Source organism: Macrotis lagotis, chromosome 2 (assembly GCF_037893015.1).
Source record: "Macrotis lagotis isolate mMagLag1 chromosome 2, bilby.v1.9.chrom.fasta, whole genome shotgun sequence".
Classification (NCBI taxonomy): Eukaryota; Metazoa; Chordata; class Mammalia; order Peramelemorphia; family Peramelidae; genus Macrotis; species Macrotis lagotis.
The window spans coordinates 167824303-167847419 of NC_133659.1; the positions used below are offsets into that span (position 1 = coordinate 167824303).

Here is a 23117-nt window from a genome sequence, read left to right on the forward strand (position 1 = left end):
AGTTGCATTTACCAATTTATTTTATAAGAAATGTTTTATTCTCCTTAACTTTGGTTTTAGCTTAAGTGCTCAAAGATTGCAATTAACCAGATAGCCTCAAAAAAGCATGCCTTAGAGTACTCTAGTTTTGTCCATCATAAATGCCATCTAGATTAGAATTCTTTTCCTGACAGTATTATCAAGCGATATTTTGTTGTGGTCTTCCAAAAGAGCATAATAAAAGGTCTGTTATGACTGATCAAACTGTCTCTAATTCGACTTTTCATATTATGAATAAACAGATGTTGAAGCATCTTTTAAATCTGATTTTAACCTGTTCAAGCTCTAATACTATTTCATTCCATATGAAAAAAGTACAGTCTTCATTTATCCATTTACCTTAGTTTTTCTTTATTTGCTTATGTGAATATATTTTCTGTATGGTTTTTCTTCATCAAAACAGCTCTCGTGGTTCTATTTTTCCTATAAGAGAATTTTATATATAAATTTTGTTTGTCATGAAACCCTATTTGAGTTGCCAGATAATTTTCTATAATATATAATTAACAGAACAGTTAAATTAACAAAGCTAATTGTGCTGTCCCAGAGTCTTTTTTCCTCAATCTGTCTTCAAAAATTAATCTTAGCATAGTCTTCCAGACCTTCCTTGACTTATCTTTACCAGAAAGGGTCATAAAGTATGTCTTAACTCATCAGCTATTTTTTAGGAGTCTCCTATACACCCAAGGTACTGGCCGAGTTGATAGAGATACAAAAACAAAAACATTGCCATACCATCCAGGTTTTCCTAGATCTAAATTTTTACCCAGTCTCAATTGATTTAGATGCATGTATTAACATTAAATAACTACTACTCTGCAATATACTGTACTTGGTGCTAGAGAAAATACAAAAATTATATGTATAAGGGCACCATTCAGGTTCTAGGAATAGTAATCTTCCCCCCACTGCCCCCCAAAAAACTTAGAAGACTTACTTTCAACTTTCATTGAGGGGAGAATGGACCCTCTGTCCTCATCAGCCACCAGTTAGTTGCTATTAAAAAAGTTGATCAAGCCAATCTAGTCAAAGCAGTAAGAATTGTGGAGAGAGAAATAGAAGGTGGAATATATGAATCAGGTCAGACCACCTTGATCACCACCTCCACTTAATACCCTTGAAAGAGACAATGAGACCACTATGGCCAAGAATCCTGGGAAAAGCAGTGTTCCCTAGACCACCAACCCCTGCTCCCAGCCTATTCCTCACAGCCATCATCAAGAAAAAAAATCATTGTGGGGAAAGGAATCCACCTTCTACCACCTATGATATCATCTATTCATCTCACTACTCCCACCAAGCAGGTGAGCCTAAAAGGCCTGGCAATGTCAGCATCCTGAAAACTAGGCAGCTCTTCTAGGTGGAATCTGGTAACTCCTCCACAGCTGCTAAAGTCTAAGAAAATAAAATCCTCAGCACCAAAGACCTTATTTAGTACTGATGCCATCAGAAAGTAATATGGTTTCATTTATGGAAATGTCATTAAAGAAGATTCATTACCATCTGCTTTGCTATTAAGAATCATGGGCTATTCCACCTATTCCACCATTATGTACCTCCTTGATGACAGTTAGAATGTGAGCTCTTTCAGGCTAGGTGCTGTCTCACCTTTACATTTTTATCCCCAGATCTTAGTATACTGCTTTTGCACTTTGTGCTATTTTCATTCAGTCACTCATTACAAATTCAGTCCTGTTCACATCACTAGTCAATTTTTTTTTTAGGTTTTTGCAAGGCAAATGGGGTTAAGTGGCTTGCCCAAGGCCACACAGCTAGGTAATTATTAAGTGTCTGAGCCCGGATTTGAACCCAAGTATTCCTGACTCCAGAGCCAGTGCTTTATCCACTGTGCCACCTAGCCACCCCTACTAGTCAATTTTTTTAAATTTTTTCTTCATATCCAAGAGTTTTATAAATTGTGTCACATGATTTATTTTTTCCTGAACACTTCCTAAGGAGTTCATGAAAAAGCACAAGTGAATAAAAAATATTCTAAATTACCTTTTACATTTTCAGATGAGTAAACTTAAAAGATAAGAATTTTCAAAAGTGTATCTGATCCTCTAGCAGTGTTGAGTAACAAAAATAATTCAAATGGTACTCTGTTGAATTGAAATATATGCTAAAAATTGAAACTTTTTCTCCAAAAAATTTGCAACAGGTTTTAATTATGTAAATATATTAAGGCATCCCCAGCATGGAATGCCTATAACATAGATGTCTTATGCCATTAGGATTTTTTCTTTTTTTTTTTTAAGTTTTTTGGAGGTTTTGTTTTTACTATATGTAGTATACTTTTATTTCTAAATGCTTTCTTGTACTCAATCCCATTATAAAAGGTATTACTCTTAAATTCATTTTAGTTTAGAGAACTAAAGTTAAGTCATACACACACACACACACACACACACACATATTTGTTTACATACATGCAATATACATATATTTCTTAAAATGTTAATAAATTATATTTTAAGAATGTCTAATCTTTCAATGTCCAGAATAAAGCATAAAATAGCTAATTTGAACTTTTGTGGAAATCTGTATTATTGTTTAATTTTATGTACTTTGTTACCCCCTTGTAACATTTACTAAATTCAGTAAATTTTCATAGCTGTTATATGTTACAATTGTTTCCTATCCAGTTAATGAAATCCTGGGGAGGACTCCCTTAGATGGATTTGTTTTGGGAAGAGACTGTCCATGTTTAGCTTACACCATGTTCTCAAAAGTAAGTCTAATGGCATGGCATGGGAGGCTTCAGTAATATATTTTTAAAATGCTAAATTATCCTTTATTCTATGCCACACAGAAGAATATCATTTCTACACCCATGCCAGAAACAGAATTTAGAGTACTATGAGTTTATCCATTTTAAGCTTAGCAAGGCAAGAGAGATTCTCAGCATAAATTTTAAATTATAACATTTGTAGTATCACCTTAATAGAAATGTTTTACAACTACATAGTAGATGTTCAGTTGTATCCTACTTTTTGTGACCAGTGGAGTTTTCTTGGGAAAGATATTGGAGTGGTTTGCCGTTTCCTTCTCCAGTGCATTAAAGTAAATGAAAGTTAAGTATTTTGCCCAGTGTCACACATCTGGTGCCTGAGGTCAGATTTGAACTCAAACTTCTTCACTCTAGCACCCAACACTAGCCACTGAGCCAGCTAGCTGTCCCAGCATATCAACTGATACACCTTAGGGCCAAGTCCAGTCCTATTTCTTTATTGCCTTTCTGTGAGCTAAGAATGGTTTCCATATTTTTTAATAGAATTAAACTTTATTTAATAATATAAAAACTATTCCTACCTCTCAGGCAGCAGTAAGCTTACCTGTAAGACCACAGGTGGTAGGTAATTGAATAACCTCTGCTAGATAGCAAAACAAACCTCAAAATTCCTAGTCTGTAATGTTTCTCTTGTAATTATGCAGTACATTCTTTTCTTTACTAGATGCATATAAGAAGATTTTAGAAACCACTATGACTCCAACTGGAATAGATACTGCTAAACTTTATCCCATCCTGATGTCATCTGGGCTTCCCAGGGAAACTCTTGGGCAAATTTGGGCCTTAGCCAATCGTACTACCCCTGGAAAACTTACTAAAGAAGAACTTTATACTGTTCTAGCTATGATAGCTCTAACTCAGGTATACGTATTTTTCCTAAATTAAATATAAAATTAATGTAGGTAGGAGAGATTTTTTTTGTATATTATAACTGTGTATTTTGTATTATATTATGTATGTTTATATATGTACATTTCCTAATATAATATTCTATTACTTGTGCACTTTAGTTTTCATTATATCTGAATACAAATACTTCCATATTGTATAGCTTATATAATATGCATGTCTGCTAATACTTATAATAAAATGATTTTTTTAAATGTTTTGACATATAGGTGAAATGGTCTAACTAGGAAGAGCATCATTAATAATTATTTTTTTTAATTTTTGTGTTTATATTATTACAATAATCTTGTTGTGAGAGTAATCATAAACCAGCCTCCCCCCAAAAAAGATGAGAAACCTCAAGAATAGTGAGAGAGAGGGGGAAAAAAGTGTACTTAAGTCTATGTTCAGATTCCAGTGGCTCTGTCTCTGGAATAGGTTGCCTTCCCCATCATAGCTTCTCCCCAGAGAAGTTGCTTCATTTTTTTTTCAATATTTTTCCCTTTCCCACCCTTGCTATCACTACTTGCAGTTCCCTCCACTCTATTCCTCCCCACTCTCATCTATTCCATTCTCTCTCTCCTTTCATCCTGTCCCTGTTCAGAAGTTTGTTATATCTGAGTATCCTCTCCCTCTTCTATCACATACTTCCCCCCTTCTCTCTGCCTGTTCTCCCTTATCCCATCCCTTTCCTCTCATTTTTCTCTAGGGTAAGATTTCCGTACCTTATTAAGTATATATGTTATTTCCTCTCTGAGCCATTTCTGATGAGAATGAAGGCTCACTCATTCCCCCTCACCTTCTCCCGTTCCACTCCATTGTAAAAGCTTTTTCATGACTCTTATGTGAAATATCTTAGCCCCTTCTTCTTTTCCTTTCTCTTCCTCCCATTACTTTATCACCCATTGACACCATCTTTTTACTATATTATACCACTGTAATCAGCTCCTTCCTGTGCCTTGATATATACTCCACCTAACTGCTCTTATAAATGAGAAAGCTCATATGAGTTATCAGTATCTTCTTCCCATGCAGGAATACAAATATTTCAGTATCATAGTTAGTCCTTCTCATCCACCCCCTCTTATGGTTCCCCTGAGTCCTGCACTTGGAGATCAAATGTTCTGTTCAGTTCTGGTTGTTTGTTTTATTATTTTGAATTTTTTTACAATTTTTCTTCTAATCTTTCTTCCCTTCCCCAACAGAAGGTAATCTGTTAGTCTTTACATTGTTTCCATGGTATACATTAATCTAATGTGATGAGAGAAAAATCATATCCTTAAGGAAGAAAAATAAAGTATTGTGCATGATTGTTACACTAATGGAATGAGCAAGTCCATCAAGGATGGTCATCACCCCCATGTTGCTGCTAAGGTGTACAATGTTTCTCTGGTTCTCATCTTGCTCAGCATTAGTCCATGCAAATCTTTCTAGGCTTCCCTGAATTCCCATCCCTCCTGGCGTCTAATAAAACAATAGTGTTCCATCACATACATATACCACATTTTGTTAAGCCATTCCTCAGTTAAAGGACATTTACTTAATTTCCAATTCTTTACCACCATGAACAGAGCTGCTATGAATATTTTTGTACAAGTGATGTTTTTTTATACATGACTAAAATACTCTTAAGAGCAAACATAATACCCCCTCTACCCCCAAAATATAGACCATCATGAGAAATAAAGTAAAGAGAAAAAAATGTGTTTCAGTTTGTGTTCTGATACCATCAGCTCTGTCTCGGGTGGATCACATTCTTTTTTTTCTTTTATTAAAGTTTTTGAGTTTTACAATTTTTCTCCCAATCTTACTTCCCTCCCCCCACCCCACCCACAGAAAGCAATCTGTCAGTCTTTACTTTGTTTCTATGTTGTACATTGTATCCCATTCTTTATGATAAGTCCATCATAAAAGTTACTTCCATATTTTTTTCCACTGTTGCTGATTGTAATTCCCTCCATCCATTCCAACCCACTACCATATATTATATTTTCTCTCTTCTTTCATTCTGTCCCTGTTCTAAAATGTGCTGTAGGGTAGCTGAGTGGCTTGGTGGACTAATCATCGGCTCTGGGGCCAAAAGGCCCCTAGCTCACATACCACCTCTGAGACTCAGCAACCACCCAACCCTGTGGTCCTGGACAGGCCACCCAATCCCAGCCTCTTGCAAGAAGTTAAAAAGAAAATGTGTTATATCTGACTATTATCTCCTATTCTCTACCCTCTCCTCTATCACCCACATTCCCCCCCTTCCCCCTTTCCCCCTTCTCTCCTTTTTATTCTAGATATCTGTACCCTGTTGAGTGTGCATGCTGTTTCCTCTCTGAGCCATTTCTGATGAGAGTGAAGGGAACCTTCATTCCCCTTCGCCTTCCCCCTTCCATATCATTGCAAAAGCTCATTGTAAAAAAAAAAAATTATATATATTTATATTTATATATATATAAATACAAAATATCTTAGCCTATCCCACCTCTCTTTTCTCTTACTCCCAATGCATTTCCCTTTTACTCATTGACTCCATTTTTACCATATATTATATCTTCAAATTCAGCTCTCTCCTGTGCTTCATCTATAAAACCTCCTACTGCTCTATTAAATGAGAAATTTCATGTATTATCAATATCATTTTCCTATGCAGAAACACAATGCAGTTCATCATCATCATTAAGTCCCTCTTAATTTACTCTTCTCCATTCTCTGTGCTTCACCTGAGTCCTGTATTTGAAAGTCAAACTTCCTGTTCACAAGCTCTGGTCATTAAAACAGGAACATTTGAAATTGCCCTGGTTCATTGAAAGTCCATCTTTTCCCCTGGAAGAGGGTGTTCAGTTTTGCTGGGTAGTTGATTCTCAGTTGCATTCCAAGCTCTTTTGCCTTTCAGAATATTACATTCCAAGCCCTACGAGCCTTTAATGTAGTTGCTGCTAAGTCCTGTGTGATTCTGACTGCAGCTCCACAATATTTAAATTATGTCCTTCTAGCTGCTTGTAATATTTTCTCTTTGACTTGGGAGTTCTGGAACTTGGCTATAATATTCCTGGGGGTTGTTGGGTTTTTTTGGATCTCTTTCTGGGGGAGATCCGTGGATTTTCTCAATTTCTATTTTGCCCTCTGCTTCTAGGTTATCTGGGCAATTTTCCTGTAGGATTTCTTTAAAAATGGGGTTAAAACTCTTTTCCTGTTCATGATTTTGAGGTATCCCAATAATTTTTAAATTATCTTTTTCTGAAACTGTTTTCCAGATCAGTTGTTTTTCCCATGAGATGTTTCACATTTTCTAATTTTTCATTCTTTTGATGTTGAAGAATTGTGTCTTGACTTCTCATAAAGTCAGCATCTTCCTATTTATATTTAGCTCCATTCTACATCTGAAGGATTTGTTTTCTTCAGAGAGCTTTCTTATTTCCTTTTCCGTCTGGCCAATTCTGCTTTTTAAAACATTCTTCTCTGGGGCGGCTAGGTGGCAGTGGATAAAGCACTGGCCTTGGAGTCAGGAGTACCTGGGTTCAAATCCGGTCTCAGACACTTAATAATTGCCTAGCTGTGTGGCCTTGGGCAAGCTGCTTAACCCCATTTGCCTTGCAAAAACCTAAAAAAAAAAAAATTCTTCTCAATAACTTTTTGAACTGTTTTATCCATTTGGCCTATGCTGGTTTTTAAGCTATTATTTTCTACAGCGTTTTTTTGGGGGGGCTCTCCTTGACTAAGCAACTAACTTCTTTTTCATGTTTTTCCTGCATCTCTCTCATTTCTTTTCCCAATTTTTCTTCTATCTCCCTTACTTGATTTTCAAAATCTTTTTTGAGCTCTTCATAGCCTGAGCCCAACTTCCATTTTTCTTGGAGTCTTTAGATGCAGGAGTTTGTACTCCTCATCTTCAGATGAGTATTTTGATCCTTGGGATCATAAACAAAGAATTTCTCAATGGTGTTCCTCTGTTTTCTCTGTTTACTCATTTCTCCAGCCTGTGCCTGGTTTTGGGATGCTTCCTGCATTTTTTGAGTATTATTGGGATACCCACTGTAGGGGTTTTTTGGGACACCCCACTGGGACCTTTATTCCTCCAAGGTCTTATGTTCTCTTGACTGTGCTTTGATATGTAGATGACCACAGGCACTCCCCTCTTCCCTGGGGCTATCTGCAACCTGGATCTGAGTGTGGGCAAACTGCAGAGTCCTGCCCCAGGGGGAGCAGAGAGATTTCTGCAGTATCCCCTGACCCCCTTAACATCCTGGGGCTGTGCTCTGGAGGTGGAGGCTGATTTCCCCAGATTCCCACTTCAGGTTCTCACAGCAGGGCTGCTCTGAGGCTGGTGTTCCTCACTCCACATTCATTCTAGTGCAGCAGAGTTCTCTCTCTGCCCCTTCTCACCCCCCTGACTGTTGCTACAGCTGTGTTGCGGCTTTTTCCAACCCCCATTTCTGGTGGAACAGACCTTTCCTGTGGAACTTCTAAGTTGTCTTGGACTGGGAAATTGTATCACTTAGTCTTTCTGTGGGTTCTGCCCTTCTGAATTTTGGCTAGAGTCATAATTTGATGGCTTTTAGAGTTTTTTTGGGGAACGAGTTTATGGGAATTCCTGCCTTCCCACAACCACTTGGCTCCACCCCCATCATTAATATTATTAACATTATTTCAAGATAGAATGTGTGCAGTTTTTAATATGTTTTCCTTATCAAATATTTGGGTTTTGTCTATGGAACATGTAAGCTTTTAAATGAGATTTTGTTTCATTGTCTATATTTTCAAGTTTGGATTATTTTAGCTTGAAATCTAAGTCTTAATCTAAGATTTTTGCATTTTTCCCTTGTTCTGTTTAGAGGGGGGTGCCTGCAATCAGTCCTGACACATTAAACCAGTTCCCAACTGCTCCTGTCCCAAATCTGAGTGGCTTTCCTATGACTCTTCCTACCCCAGTGAGTCAACAGACTATGATGCCCTCTGGTCCTACAGTCTCTATGCCTCTTAACATTGGACAACCAGTCATGGGTATTAACCTAGTTGCACCAGTGGGTGGAGCTCCAGCCCAGGGTTCCAGTGGCTTTGTGCCAACTTTTCCAGCAAACCAGGTCAGTAGTTACTATACTTTGCAGAATTCAAGTAATAATTAAGGGTAAATTTGAATAACTTCTTTACAGAAAGGAACACTAAAGTTTAAAAAGTAAAGCACCAGTAGTTGAAGCAGCATACTACATTAGCTTTTAGTTTTTCAGTATTATAAAAAGAAGCAAATGAAGTTTTTTCCATTAGAAATTTTAAGACCTAAAAAGATGCTTATTTCTTTGTGATAAACAGAAACTTTTGCTTTTCATTTCTTCTAAACTTAATTATAGTGAAATTTTTCCCTAGATATTAGCATTAGTATTATATACATACTAAGTACTTCATATTACTTAAGTTGAATGGAATTAAATTACCAGTATGTATTGGGTTGTTTTTCCTGGGTCCTAATTATTAGGACCATTTCTTTTGATAACCTGCAGAAGAAGACATCATTTCAAAAGTGGCTATGATATAATATTCCTCTTCCTAGTTCAAGAATGATAGTTTTTTTTAGTAAACTACTCAAAGGTCAACCTGTTAATTTTTTAAAAGAATGAGTTTTAATTTTGAAACCTACTGTACTATTTGCATTGATCAAAGAACTTCTAAGAATGGAAGAACATTTATAAGGCTTCCATCAGTTAATATTTTGGGATATGTAGTTTAGGATATTTGGCTTCCCTGAATTAATCTGGTACTTTTTGCGTAACATCTTTCTATAATTTAGGTAAAACCAGAAGAAGATGACTTCCAAGATTTTCAAGATGCTTCAAAGTCAGGATCACTTGATGACTCATTTACTGATTTCCAAGAGATGCCTTCTTCTTCAAAAACAGCTAATTCCCAACATGGGAGCAGGTAGAAAAGAGTTGAATCTATTCAGCATTGTATTTAATAACATAAAACATGTTATCTCAAATTACAGAAAGAATTTGACTCCTTATAATATCTCTCATTATTCCTGACCTTCACACTTTTTCTGCCTGAAATTTCTGCTCCTGTCATCTTCCCATGCTACTTATTTTAACTGCTTTGGGGATGAATTTAATGCAGGTGAATGTACCTTTTCAGTTAAAGAAATGGCTTCAAATCTTATATATAACTACTCACATGTTTCTCTTCTTGAGTTTGAGACAAATGGTAGACTTTCAACTTTCTGCACTGCATCTCAGCATTTTTAATATCCATCCAAGCTTTTTTGTACATTGATTTATACTAACATCTAGTTATCTCTTTTTCATGTTATAACAGTTAACTTGTTTCTTAGATAGAACACAATAGACATTGAAGTATAAAATATATTTTTTCCTTGACTAACTCTTAGAATCATTGTTTTTAGGTCAGCACATATATCCAGCTTTTGTGTGCATGTTTATATTGTGTGGCATCATCTATTATTTCTTTTGGGAAAATGATTTATCAATTATTCAGTACTTAACTGTGTATACTATATGAAGAGAATAGTCATAGACAATGTGGGGATTTACAAATTAAGTAATTATGATTTCTTTGTCTTTTGAGGAGTTTTATAATGTCATGGGAAGAACAGGCCAAACCAAATAAAAAACACATGCAAAAGGCATGTCCATACCTGCCTTCTCAAGTCTTGTACCAACAGTTATTACATTAAAGAGATTTGTATACAAGTTATGACTATTGAATAAATGTTTATAGAAATGAACTATAAAAATGAATTTCTATAAAGTGAATTCTGTTTTTCCTACTGATTCCCACAATAAAAGAAGACAAATTCCTAATATAGAACCTTATTCCTTTAGAGTTTTTTCACCTACTTTTTATTTAGCTACTAGGCATATATCAGTGAACTAAGTCTTAATTTAATTTTCTTTTTCAGATTTCCTTTCTTTATATTAGTATTGCATTGTTGGCCATGAATTTGACTACTTTCCTGCCCTCTCTGTACTCTATCATAGAAATTTTTTTCATAACTAAAATTCTCTTGACTTGTATGGTCAAATCTTCCAAAACTTAACTACCTTTTTTATTTTTCTGGATTTGGAACCTCATAAATTTGATCTGCAGTGTCCTCACTTTTCCTGGTTAATATTGTAGTTTGAAAATTCCTTAGTTTTGGTGTCTCAACAAATGTAAAACAATTAGTACCCTACATTGTCAATACTATAAATTTTTAATTCTATTAATTGAGTTCACCTAAAACAAAAGTATATTCAGATTGACCAGAACTGAACAGTCATCCAGTAACTCTTTATTTTCCAATAAAGAAAGTCTTTATGCTAATTGATTGAAGTTTTTATGGAAGATATGAACCTCAAGTCATATTTTTTGTTTGTTTTTGCAAGACAATGCAGTCAAGTGGCTTGCCCAAGGTCACACATTCTGAGGTCGGATTTCAACTCAGGTCCTCCTGAGTTCAAATCCGGCCTCAGACACTTAATAATTACCTAGCTGTGTGACCTTGGGCGAGCCACTTAACCCCATTGCCTTGCAAAAACTAAAAAAAGAGGGGTGGGGAGGAAGAGGAAGAGGATACTTGCAATTTGTTCAGGGACAAGTGGAAAGGCAAACAAATCATTTGTGAGGAAGGTTAGTGAAGAACATTAGCAAAGCTGTGAAATAGGAAGTTGATTTGCAAAGTAAATACCATTGAGTAGGGTGCCTTAGAACTTATGGTTAGTGATTTTGATTTGCCAGAAATGGGAGCCTTAACTGTAAAGGCTTCCAGAAAAAGTGAAAAAATCAGACACTTAAAGGAGATGATTCTTTCTTCTAAGGAGTAGAGACTACCTGTAGTCTTGTTGTGTGAGGTCATCAGGATATTATGAGAAATGTTTCAGGAAAAAAAATGATTAGGATTTAGTTTATACTCATTGAAATAAAGGCAAAAAAATGAGAATTGAGAAAAATCTACTGAATTTGGCAATTAAGAGATCATTGGTAACTTTAGAGAGAGCAGTTTTGGTTTGAATTATTAGATTGGAAGCCAGACCAAAGAGAATTAAGAAGAGATTGAAAGTAAATGTTCTTCTCAAGGAGTTGGGCTACCAAAGGGAAGAGAGATATGGAAAAATAATCGAGATGGATGGATCACATGAAGATTTTTTGAAGTTAGGGGAGACATGGCCATGATCATAGTCAATAGAGAAGCAGCCAGTAGACATCAGGAGAGATTGAAAATAGTGTGGAAATGATTAACAGAATAATCTAAAATATAATAATCTAAAATAATCTAAAAAGACAACACAGAATAAAATTATTTATGGATATAAAGGAACTTACCTTGAAAATTAGGTATTGGAGGAAATAGTAGCAAATATGATGTGAGATGACAAGGAGTTAAGAGAACTCTTGGTGAATAGCTTCAAATTTTCCAGTAAAGTATAAGACAGAGTACTCATATGAGGAGGGGGAGGTATAGAAATGATGGAAGATTTGAAGAGGAAAGATTTGGAAAAAGGTGTTTTGGTATGTTAGACAGGAAGGTAAAAAAAAAAAAATTGCCCAGCAGCAGTGAGGGCCCAGTTGAGATTACATAAAATGCATTGAGGTTGACCCCATCAACTTGATTTTGTGATTTTTCTCCAGCTTCAAAAGCACAGGTGTTAGTAGGAAAGGCAATGATGGTGGTAGCTGGAGTTTAGAAGAAGGCAAGAGACTCAGGAGGACTCCAGCCAGTCAAGATGGAGAAGGAAGGAGAATGTGGCTAGTTGCTGATGTGATGGCCTCAGAAAGAACTGTGGGGTAGGAGGGATTGGAGGTCCTGGTGTAGACAGGAAACAGAGTCTGCAAGTTAGGTTGTTATCAGATAAGGGATTTCAGAGTTTGTAAACATGGAAGTTGTGGATAATGTCATGATGAACCATTGTGTTACTGAGTCATTGCAGAAGAGGAGTAGATCTTAAGGTGTTTGAAGGCGTATCAGTATGTTTGTTGAAGTTCTCTAGTATGAGGGCATGATTTAAAGAGTAGAGAAAAGAAAGTCTATATGCCAAGCACTGAACTAATTAAGAATTACTGCAGCTCAATAGGCAACAACTGCTAGAATTTTAAGTGAACCTCAGAGGAGGAGAGTTTATTGAGTGATGGTGATAGAAAGAAAATCTGAAAATTGCAGGGGAGAGCAAAACGTATTCCAATACCCCCACATCAACCAGTGAGTCTAGGACAACGAGTGAAATTACAAGTGTTTAAGCCATGGGAGTAAGAGGACCAAAAAGAAAGGACAAAACTTTGAGAGTTCCCACCTTTAGGAGTAAGAGAAAAGGATTAAGTTAGAAAAAGGAACCAAGAGACTATGAAATCTATTAAGTTAGTGGAGGAAAAGTAGATTGGAGATGGTCATCTCTCCAGAGATATAAAAAAGGAAAATGGAATTGTGCAATAACCACAGAGTAGTATAGTATGTTTTTGTAATAGTTTCAATGAAGACAATAGTGGGAAGTCAAGTTTTGGAAGCTTAGCCTAATTTATGTGAAAAAGTGATGGTTCTTGCAATTTTAAATACTGTGCTTAGTATACACTTCAGTATTTTTCATCTGTACAGGAAAATGAAAGTTAACTGTTTTTATTTAGATCTGGAAATGAATCTGTTTATATGTAAATGGTATAAACATTTCCATGGTGATTACCAGTTGTTTTTTTAATAATGAGTTAAGAAGAGACTAGAATGAATTGTTCAGTCTCAATATGCATAAAATTACAGACTGAGTCATAGTTTTTCTTGAATGAGATTTCATTTCATTGGTTTTAATCAGCAACACTTCATTACCCTGAAGATGCTCTATTTTTTCCAACTACCTTATTTTGTGGTGAACATAATTTTAAAATTAATATTATTTAGTTAAATGTCAAATTTAACAGAATGATTTTACCAATTTGAAATCACAGAGCTTTAGCAAACTATCCTTGTTTAGAGAGTCATAAAAGACAAAATATATTATACAGCTGCATGATTTTTTCTACTGCATTCTTTCTATTCAGTTGCAAAATGCATCTACAGAACATTTTACACAATGAGCTCTAGTCTAATTACTTATAGAACTTTTCTTTAAAGTCCAGCTATGGTATATACATAATTAGCCATTTCATTGCAAAGCAGATATTTGTTGGCTTTCAACAGCAGTGTGAAATTAAATTATATCTCAACTACAGCTTAATGCAACCACACTTAGTCCTGAAGCACTGTGTGCTTCCATTAGCATGCATGTGTAAGAGCTGGGTTTGTATCTTGCTTGTAGGCCACTGATAAGATTTAAATGACTATGGAAAGATTTCTTGCTCTAGGGGACAGGACTCAATAGAAATTCATTTGTGTAGTTTATGTGTGGTTATTGAATGACTTAAACTGGAGTTAAAATACAGTTTTTCATATGTAAAAGTTGTTCTTCCTGGGAGCTTGCCACAGTCTGATAAGGAAAAAGAAAAGTTGTGATGAGCCTTCCAAAAATTATCAAAATAGATATTGCTTCTTGTACCATTTTCCTTATACAGTAAGAAATATCTTCTCAGTGAGTCTTTTAATCTAATTGTGAAATGATTGTTGTTTTGCCACAAAGATGATTCCTAGAATCTACTGTTGTGTTTCTTGTAAAAATCCAAATTACATTAATGCTCCTTTTTCATATCAGATGGGTGCCAGTGGCAATCAAAAGCAGAGAATTTCAAGCTTGGCTTGAACATTTCTTAACTTCCGATTCATATCATTCCATTTCTACCTCTTTAGTCTGAATCTATTTTATATATAAAATGTATTTTTAAAAATCTAGTTTTTCAGATTATCTCTGCATATTTGGAGCAGTTTATTTTTATGCTTTTTGTGTTAAAGAGGCTTAATCCTTTTCCTATTGCCCACCCCCAACTCCTGGCACCTCCACCCCCATCTTTAGATGGTTAGGATTACCACTCTTGTATTCCTAAAAAGGTTGCTGCTTTTAATTCTTGATTTTTTAAAGCTAAAATATTCTAGCAAAAGGATTATCATAATTGTATTAATATCTGAATATTTCTATGGCCTTTGACATGCAAATAATTTTATATGAAATATACAATTTCTGTTTTGGAAATCATACTCTTTTATAATTTGTGGTAATGCTGAAGAGTTTAATGTATTAAACATTTAAGGAATTTTCTTCCCTTTCTAGTGCCCCTTCTTTGATACCACTTCCAGGAACAAAACCACCACCTTCAACAGATAAATATTCTGTATTTAAAGGAATTGTTGTTGACAAGACATCTGAAGATGCAGCTCCATTTGGAGGTAAAAACAAAATTAGTTGACCCATAAAATATAAAACTTTTAATTTTCATGTTTCTATGATTTTAATAGTGATTTTTATGCTGTTTGTGCAAAATATTTATCAGTTTTTAGGTAAAAGTTCTTGTGTATATTTGGCTATGGTGTGCATTCACAGTAATTTTAAATGAAACTTTTGTCTTTTTTAATATGCATTTTAGAACACGGAGACAAATACAGTGCTTTCAGAGAATTAGAACAGCCAACAGAAAATAAGTCTCATGGTAAGTTTTTGGCAGTAAACTTTAATTTTTATCTTTAGTAAATACTTTGGATGCCTTTCTCTGTCCATGGATATGTCGGTGAGATTTATTTAGGAAAAAATATTAATCAAAAAGAATAACATTGAAATAGAGTTTTCAGGCTAGGGATTTAAATTTCTTTCTGGAAACTATTTCTGGACCATCAAGACTTAAGCTAGAGAACTTTAGCTACTTTGTACTAGAACAACAAATTGTGATGCTCTGCCCCCTTTCCTCTCCCTCCCTCCTGTTCACTCCCTTTCTCATCTCCCTCCTGACCATCCACTGAACATGGGCAGAGCCTGACAAGAAAGATACAGGTATGATTACTGCTACCTGCCTGGCTTAGTTTCTGATATTTCACTGAGCTATTGACTAAGATCAACAGGGATTAGAAGCACAAAGGCCTAGCCTCAGCAGAACTAGAGATTTAATCTTAAGAATTTCTTGCCTTCAAAGTCACTAGTATTCCAAGATTGCCCTGGCTCCTTTTTACTAATTTCCAGAATATAATTCTTTTCCTTAGGGTGGTGTGCAAGAAATCTTTTTAAGCTAGGCATCTTTATTTAGAAGATAATAACAAATTTATTTTAAAATAATAGAAAGATGATAGCATTCTGGGACTGTGTCAGAAATTATCTTTCGCATTTTCTTTAACAAAATGTGATAGGATAGAAATAGACTCTTGAGGAACTGAAATGGTTCATTTGGAAACGTAGTATACCTACAGAATATGTTACTTACTATATTATGCTTCAGTAGTTCTTGATATGAGAGTTTCCATTTACTGTCACTCTTTTGTAAATAGTTGTCAACTTGTAAGCTACCCATTGCTGATTTCATTTTTAACCCTTTCACCAGCTTACTTCACTAATGGAAAAGTTTACAGTGCATCAGTAAGTTTAGTTTGCTGTGGTTTCATTTTAAAAAATAAAAGAAAAGTTGTCAATTTCACAGATTATTTTGAAGTAGAATATCAAATTTTAAACATAAATTTCTTGTTATTTCATGCAGATAAAATAACATGATACCAACTTTTTGATACAACCTTGGATAGAATTAAAATCCTGAGTTATTTTAAAGCTGTTTAACAACATTTCTGTCCATTTGTGAAGTTGACTTCATTCTTGTTAGTACTAAATCTTAAAAACATAGATTCAAGGTAGTCTGAGTGCAATATCCTACTATTCAAAAATTAATATTAAATGAAAATGTCTTTGTTCATTCATTATGCTGGTGAACTGGTTATGTATACCAAGTTAACAGAGGAGTGTTCTTCCTTTTTTCCATGAATTATAATTTTAAAAAATAAATTTGTATTTATAGCTTTTGTTTTTTTACATCACCACAGTTTTTCCTAGTCTCTCTCCCCACCCCCCCCCTTCATGGATAGTCATCTTATATAGCAAATAATGTTTTTTTAAAGGGAAAAAAAAGCAAAATTGGTCAGTCTTTAGAATACATCAGAAAATATTTGCAATGTTCCACTCTACTAGACTCTACAAAGAAGTAGGATTGGGGAGCTCATCATATCTCTTTTGGGGGCCATGCTTGTTCTTTGTAATTCTGCATCATTCACTTGATTGGTTTGTGGTTTTTTCCATTTCTATTGTTGTAGTTATTATATATTGTGTTCTTGGTTCTGCTTACTTAACTGCATCAGATCAATGTAAATCCTCGCTTTTCTGAATTCATCATTTTTTAAATTTTATTATCGTGATTTATTTTTACATTGAAAAACTTTTGTAGAGTACCCTCATTCTGTGAAAGATCTCATAACAAAGTAAAATAATTAAGCAAAACTCATGATACAATGACCTCATCTAAAAGTGCATGCAACATTTCTGCATCTTTAATTCTCTTCCACTTCTCTTTTTAACTGTCTTTTTAAATTAACAGAAGTTTGTTGTCTCTTGCTCCCATTCCCAACTCCCTCCAAAAAGAAAAAGAGAAAAAAATTTCCTTTAATGAATATACATAGTCAAGCAAAGCAAATTCCCTCATTGGCTATATATACAAAAAATGTATGTCTTATTCTGCATCCTAAATGTGTTAACCTCTGTTAAGAGATAGTACATTTCATCATTAGGAATCATTTGGATTTGGAATGACAGGTAGTAGGTAAGTGTATTAATCATAGTACTTATATCTTTCATAGTTGGCTTTATAGTGTTATTATTGTAGAAATTGTTTTCTTGATTTTGCTCTTTTATTCTATATTGTCTGTATTGTCATTCTTTATCAAAATTGTCAATTTTTATAATAAATTATAATGTAAATTGTTCTTTTTAATATAATTTTAATATATTATATAATTTGTTTTCCAATTGTATACAATAGTAGTTTCTACCAACAATTTTTTTTGCAAGATTTTGAATTTTACAATTTTTCCTTCTCCCTTCTTCCCTTCCCCCCCCCATAGAAGGCAGTCTGATAGTCTTTACATTTCCATGATATGCATAGATCAAAATTGAATGCATTGAGAGAAAAAACATATTCATAAGGAAGAAAGAAAATATTCGAGGTAGCAAAATTATGTAAAAAATTGAAGGTGATAATCTTTGTTCTTCATTTAAACTCCACAGTTCTTTCTCTGTATACAGATGATACTCTCCATTGCAGATCCCCTAAAATTGTCCCTGATTATTGCGCTGATGAAGTGAACATGTCCATCAAGGTTGATCATCACCCCATGTTGTTAGGATATATACAGTGTTCTTCTGGTTCTGCTCAACTCACTCAGCATCAGTTCATGCAAGTTTTTTCAGGCTTCTCTGAAATCTCATCCTCCTGATTTCTTGAAGAACAATAGTGCTCTATCACATACATATACCACAATCTGTTCAGCCATTTCCCAGTTAATGGGCATCCCCTCAATTTCCAATTCTTTTACACTACAAACAGAGCTGCTATAAATATTTTTGTATGTGTGAGATTTTTACCCTTTTTCATGATCTCTTCAGGATACATACCTAGTAGTGGTTTTGCTGGATCAAAGGGTATACACATTTTTATTGCCCTTTGGGCATAATTCCAAATTTCTCTCCAGAAAGGTTGGATCAGTTCATAGCTCCACCAACAATGCATTAGTGTCCCAGATTTCCCATATCCCCTCCAACATTGATCATTATCCTTTATGGTTATATTGGCCAATCTGACAGGTGTGAGGTGGTACTTCAGAGATGATTTAATTTGAATTTCTCTAATAAATAATGATTTTAGAGCAATTTTTCATATGACTTTAGATTTTTTTGTTTTAGATTTTTCAAGGCAGTGGGTTTAAGTGGCTTGCCCAAGGCCACATGGCTAGGTAATTATCAAGTGTCTGAGGTCGGATTTGAACCCAGGTACTCCTGACTCCAAGGCCGGTGCTCTATTCACTGCACCACCTAGCCACCCCTTCATATGACTTTAGATAGCATTGATTTCCTCATCTGAAAATTGCCTTTGGATATCCTTTGACCATTTATCAACTGGGGAATGGCTTGTAATATAAATTGTTCTCATTCTGTTTTATTCTCTTATCAGTATGTTTGCAACTTCACTTTTTTTTGGCAAGGCAAATGGAGTTAAGTGACTTGCCCAAGGTCACACAGCTAGGCAATTATTAAGTGCTGAATTCGTATTTGAACTCACATCCTCCTGAATCCAGGGACAATGTTCTATCCACTGTGCTATCTAGCCTCCCCACAATTTCATTTTTTATAGCACAATAGTACTCTAAACCACAATTTATTTAGATATTTCTCAGTTAATGGGCAGGTTTCTTAGTAGTTTTTTTGCTATCAGAAAAAAAAGTTGTAAGTATTTTTGTATATAAAGAACCTTTTTCCTGTCACTTTTGAGTACAGACCTTTGCTAGGTCAAAGGATTAGTTTATATAATTTTTTATATAATTCCAAATTGCTTTCCAGAATAATGAACCAATTTACAGGACCATCAACAATGCACCATGTGCTTATTTTTCTAAATCCCCTCCAGAATTTGTCATTTTCCATCATCTCTGAAAATCTGATGAGTATTGAGTTGAAATCTTAAAATAACTTTCCAGTTTTCTTAAATTAGTAGTGTTCTGGAACATTTTTATATGATTATTTTAATTAAGCATATTAATATCCTTTGACCATACATCAATTGAAATGGCACTTAGTCTTAAAATTTTGAACCAGTTTCTCACATTTTGACAGTGAGACCATTAGCAGAGAAACTTGTAAAGATTTTTTTTCCAGGTGATTCTCTTTTAATCTTAGCTCTATTGGATTTGTTTGTGCAAAAATCTTTAAATGTATGTAGTCAAAATTATTATTAAATTAACAAATGTTTAAAGATATATTATTAGTATTGAATTGTAACTTCAAGTATTAAAGATCATACTTTGGGAGTTAAGAGTTGAGGTCCATTGATATGTGCTTTGTTTTGAGAGTGGTTTTTTTGGTTCATATATTGCTGTTTTTCTTAGGAAAAACAGTTTTCTCTTAACAATTTATGGGGGCATTATTATGACCATTTTGAGATTATCCAGACATGACTGTTAGATAATAAGTATTTATTAAACATTTAACTACGCGTCAGACATTGTGCTGTAGTACCAAAAGCAAAGTAAACAATCCCTGTCCTCAAGAGACTTACATTTATCAAAGGTTAGACTATGTACATACATATGCTGATCTTTACAAAAATCACACATAAAGTAATTTTAAAGAGAGGGCTCTCAGGGTTAGGAGAGATTCCTATCTTGGAATCACCCCTCATGTGGTATACAACCCTCAAAGCCTGCTCACAGGGCATTATTATAGTTTATTTTTATACTCATTGGAAACATGTATGACATTGTAGTCATAAATAAATATTAAATGCAATATGCAACCCTTGACAAGTTTTTGGAAGTGATGCAGTCCAAAAGAGCTCTAGTGGTGTTTGAACCAAAACTTGAAGAAAAATGGGAATTCTAAATGACAATTATGAGGAAGAAGGGGTGTGTGTGTGTGTTCGTGTGTGTGTGTGTGTGTGTGTGTGTGTGTGTGTGTGTGTCCGTCCATAGCCAGTAGAAAAGGCACAGAATCTGGAATTAGAGTGCCTTTTGTGAGCAGCAGTAATAAGTCCATTTTGACTAAATTGTAGAGTGAATAAAGGGAAATGATGTGTAACAAAACTAGAAAAGTAGCTTAGCCATATTTTATGGTAATATTTTATGTGATTTTGGTTTGTTTATTTTTGCTATATTTCTAGTTTATTTCTGGGGGGGACAAGGGTGGTGGATAGGGTATTTATTAAATACTTTTATGTACCAAGTTATGTGCTGCCTAATCCTTCTTTATAAAAAACTTTTAAGGGGCAGCTAGGTGGCACAGTGGATAGAGCACCGGCCCTGGAGTCAGGAGTACCTGAGTTCAAATGGGACCTCAGACACTTAATAATTACTTAATTGTGTGGCCTGGGGCAAGCCCCTTAACCCCATTGTCTTGCAAAAAAAAAAAAAAAAAACTTTGAAATTTGGGAAACTGAGAGATTAAGCTTTACCTTAAATATACTATAGGTAGAAGTGATAATATTACTTGTATAGTAACAAAGAATGGGGAACTGTCAATCTTAGACCCAGTTATTGGCTTATATTTTCAGTTAAGCCTGGTTTAATTCTTTTTTTTTTTTTTGCTAGGCAATGGGGTTAAGGGGCTTGTCCAAGGCCACACAGCCAGGTAATTATTAAGTGTCTGAGACTGGATTTGAACCCAGGTACTCCTGACTTCAGGGCCGGTGCTCTATCCACTATGCCACCTAGCGCCCCTGGTTTAATTCTTTAAAGAAATATTCCTGTATGGCATTTTCATCTGCCAACAAAATTTTGATTAGTAGCTTTTTCCTTAGGCCATTTGGACACCAAACTAAAATTTTAACCATGTGGCTTTTGAGATTAAAATAAGAAATGACTTTGCCAGAATTCTGTTGTTTAAATAAGAAAAATATCTAATAGGACCTAATAAAGCAGTGTGTCCTGTCTCAAGGATAGCTAGAAACATAAGGAGCAAGATTTATATTTTCAGTTTGAATACCTTTTTTAAAGAGTTCTGAACTTTTTTATTGCTAAGTTTGAGGCAAAGGTGAATAAATCAACAAACATTCATTGAGTGCCTATAATACCTTAGATACTTGGGAACTCTGTGGTCTTGGATGGCATTTTCAGGAAGGATGAATCTGGTGCCCTTATTTTTCTGTTTTCAGTGAAGTTTTCTTTTAAATTAATGCCCATGTAATAATTCAGGAATATCAGTTTATATCTAGTCCTAGTTTTAAAATGTACAATTAAGCAAAAATGTTAAATTCCTTGGATCCTAACATGGAATTTCTCATTACTTCACTAATACCATTAGTTTTTATGGGCCTCCCTTATTGTTTTATTATTGGTACACCACCATTCCAAAATGTTTAGCTCTCTAGTAATGCTCAGGCCCTTCTTCTCATTTCACTGCATATGCTCAATTGGCCATCTATGGGGATAGAAATAGTGAAGCTCTGACTCTAACAGTGGTAATGGCTGTAGTTGCCAATTGTGGACATGAAATCATTTGTGGAAATAACTAAAAGGTGTTTGAGGAATGAAATGGACCATAAAGAATCAACAGGATTTTTATTTATTTCCCTGTCCATGGATTTCAATATGAGAATAATTGTGGTTTCCAAATTGGGGGTGTAGAGGAAGGTAAATACAAAAAAAGATCTGATGGTAGTTAAATATTTGTACTCAATAGTAAAAGAAGAATTAATATATTTGACACTTTGCAGGAAATTGGATTTAGTGTACATTATGTGTTTCTAAATTGAATATCCTATTCCCCTTTTCATTCCAGGAGACAGCCTTGCAGAATTCAGATCTACAGGAACAGATGATGGTTTCACAGACTTTAAGACAGCCGACAGCATATCACCACTAGAACCACCAGCAAAAGACAAAATGTTTCCAATACCCTTCCCTTCTTTAACTGTTCAACAGAAACAACAAACACAAGCTAAAAATCATCTGAACTTGACAGACCTAGATATGTTTTCCTCTGTTGCTGCCCCTGGTGAGAAACCACTTTCTTTTCCAGATGCATTTAGCACATCAAAATCATTATCCATGCGGCCACTCCCAACAACTGCTGTGGCAACCACAACAACATCAGCACCAACTAAAAATTCTAGCTTAGCTGATGACTTTGGAGAATTCAGCCTTTTTGGGGGATATTCTAGTTCAGCATCTGTTGGGGGACAGGATGACTTTGCAGATTTTATGGCTTTCAATAATAGCTCCGGCTTGTCTGAGCAAAAGGCAGATGATAAATTTGATATTCTTAAAGAAGAAGCTAGCACTGTTCCTCTGACTAGCAGCATAGGCAGCACAATGAGAAATGGGCAAAACTCTTCAACTGCTGCTCCAACCAAATATGATGTCTTCAAACAGCTTTCTCTGGAGGGCTCTGGAATAGGTGTTGAGGAATTGAAAGATAGTACCCCTCCAGGGAAAAGTGATGACGACTTTGCTGACTTCCATTCAAATAAATTTTCATCTCTGTCTGGTAATTCAGACAAATCTCTGGTGGAAAAAGTGGTAGCTTTCAGACATGCCAAAGAAGACTCTGCTTCAGTAAAATCTTTGGACCTGCCTTCCATTGGTGGTAGCAGTGTTGGCAAGGAGGACTCTGAAGATGCACTCTCTGTCCAGTTTGACATGAAACTAGCTGATGTAGGAGGAGATCTTAAGCATGTCATGTCTGATAGCTCTTTGGATTTGCCCACAGTTAGTGGCCAGCATCCGCCTGCAGCAGGTGAGGAATTGGTGAGATTGCTCTGGTGATAGTCATAG

At 35.1% G+C, this 23117-nt stretch overlaps 1 protein-coding gene across 7 annotated transcripts in view; it reads left to right on the top strand.

The window, feature by feature from the left end:
* Positions 1-23117, top strand: part of SYNRG (synergin gamma) — a 91576-nt gene that overhangs the window by 35803 nt on the left and 32656 nt on the right. For all 7 annotated transcript variants that reach the window (XM_074223480.1, XM_074223481.1, XM_074223482.1 and 4 more), the window contains 6 exons: positions 3495-3691; positions 8542-8790; positions 9492-9622; positions 14884-14999; positions 15197-15259; positions 22123-23079. In XM_074223480.1, the coding sequence (XP_074079581.1) occupies positions 3495-3691; positions 8542-8790; positions 9492-9622; positions 14884-14999; positions 15197-15259; positions 22123-23079 (1713 nt within the window). The remainder of the gene's footprint in view (positions 1-3494; positions 3692-8541; positions 8791-9491; positions 9623-14883; positions 15000-15196; positions 15260-22122; positions 23080-23117) is intronic.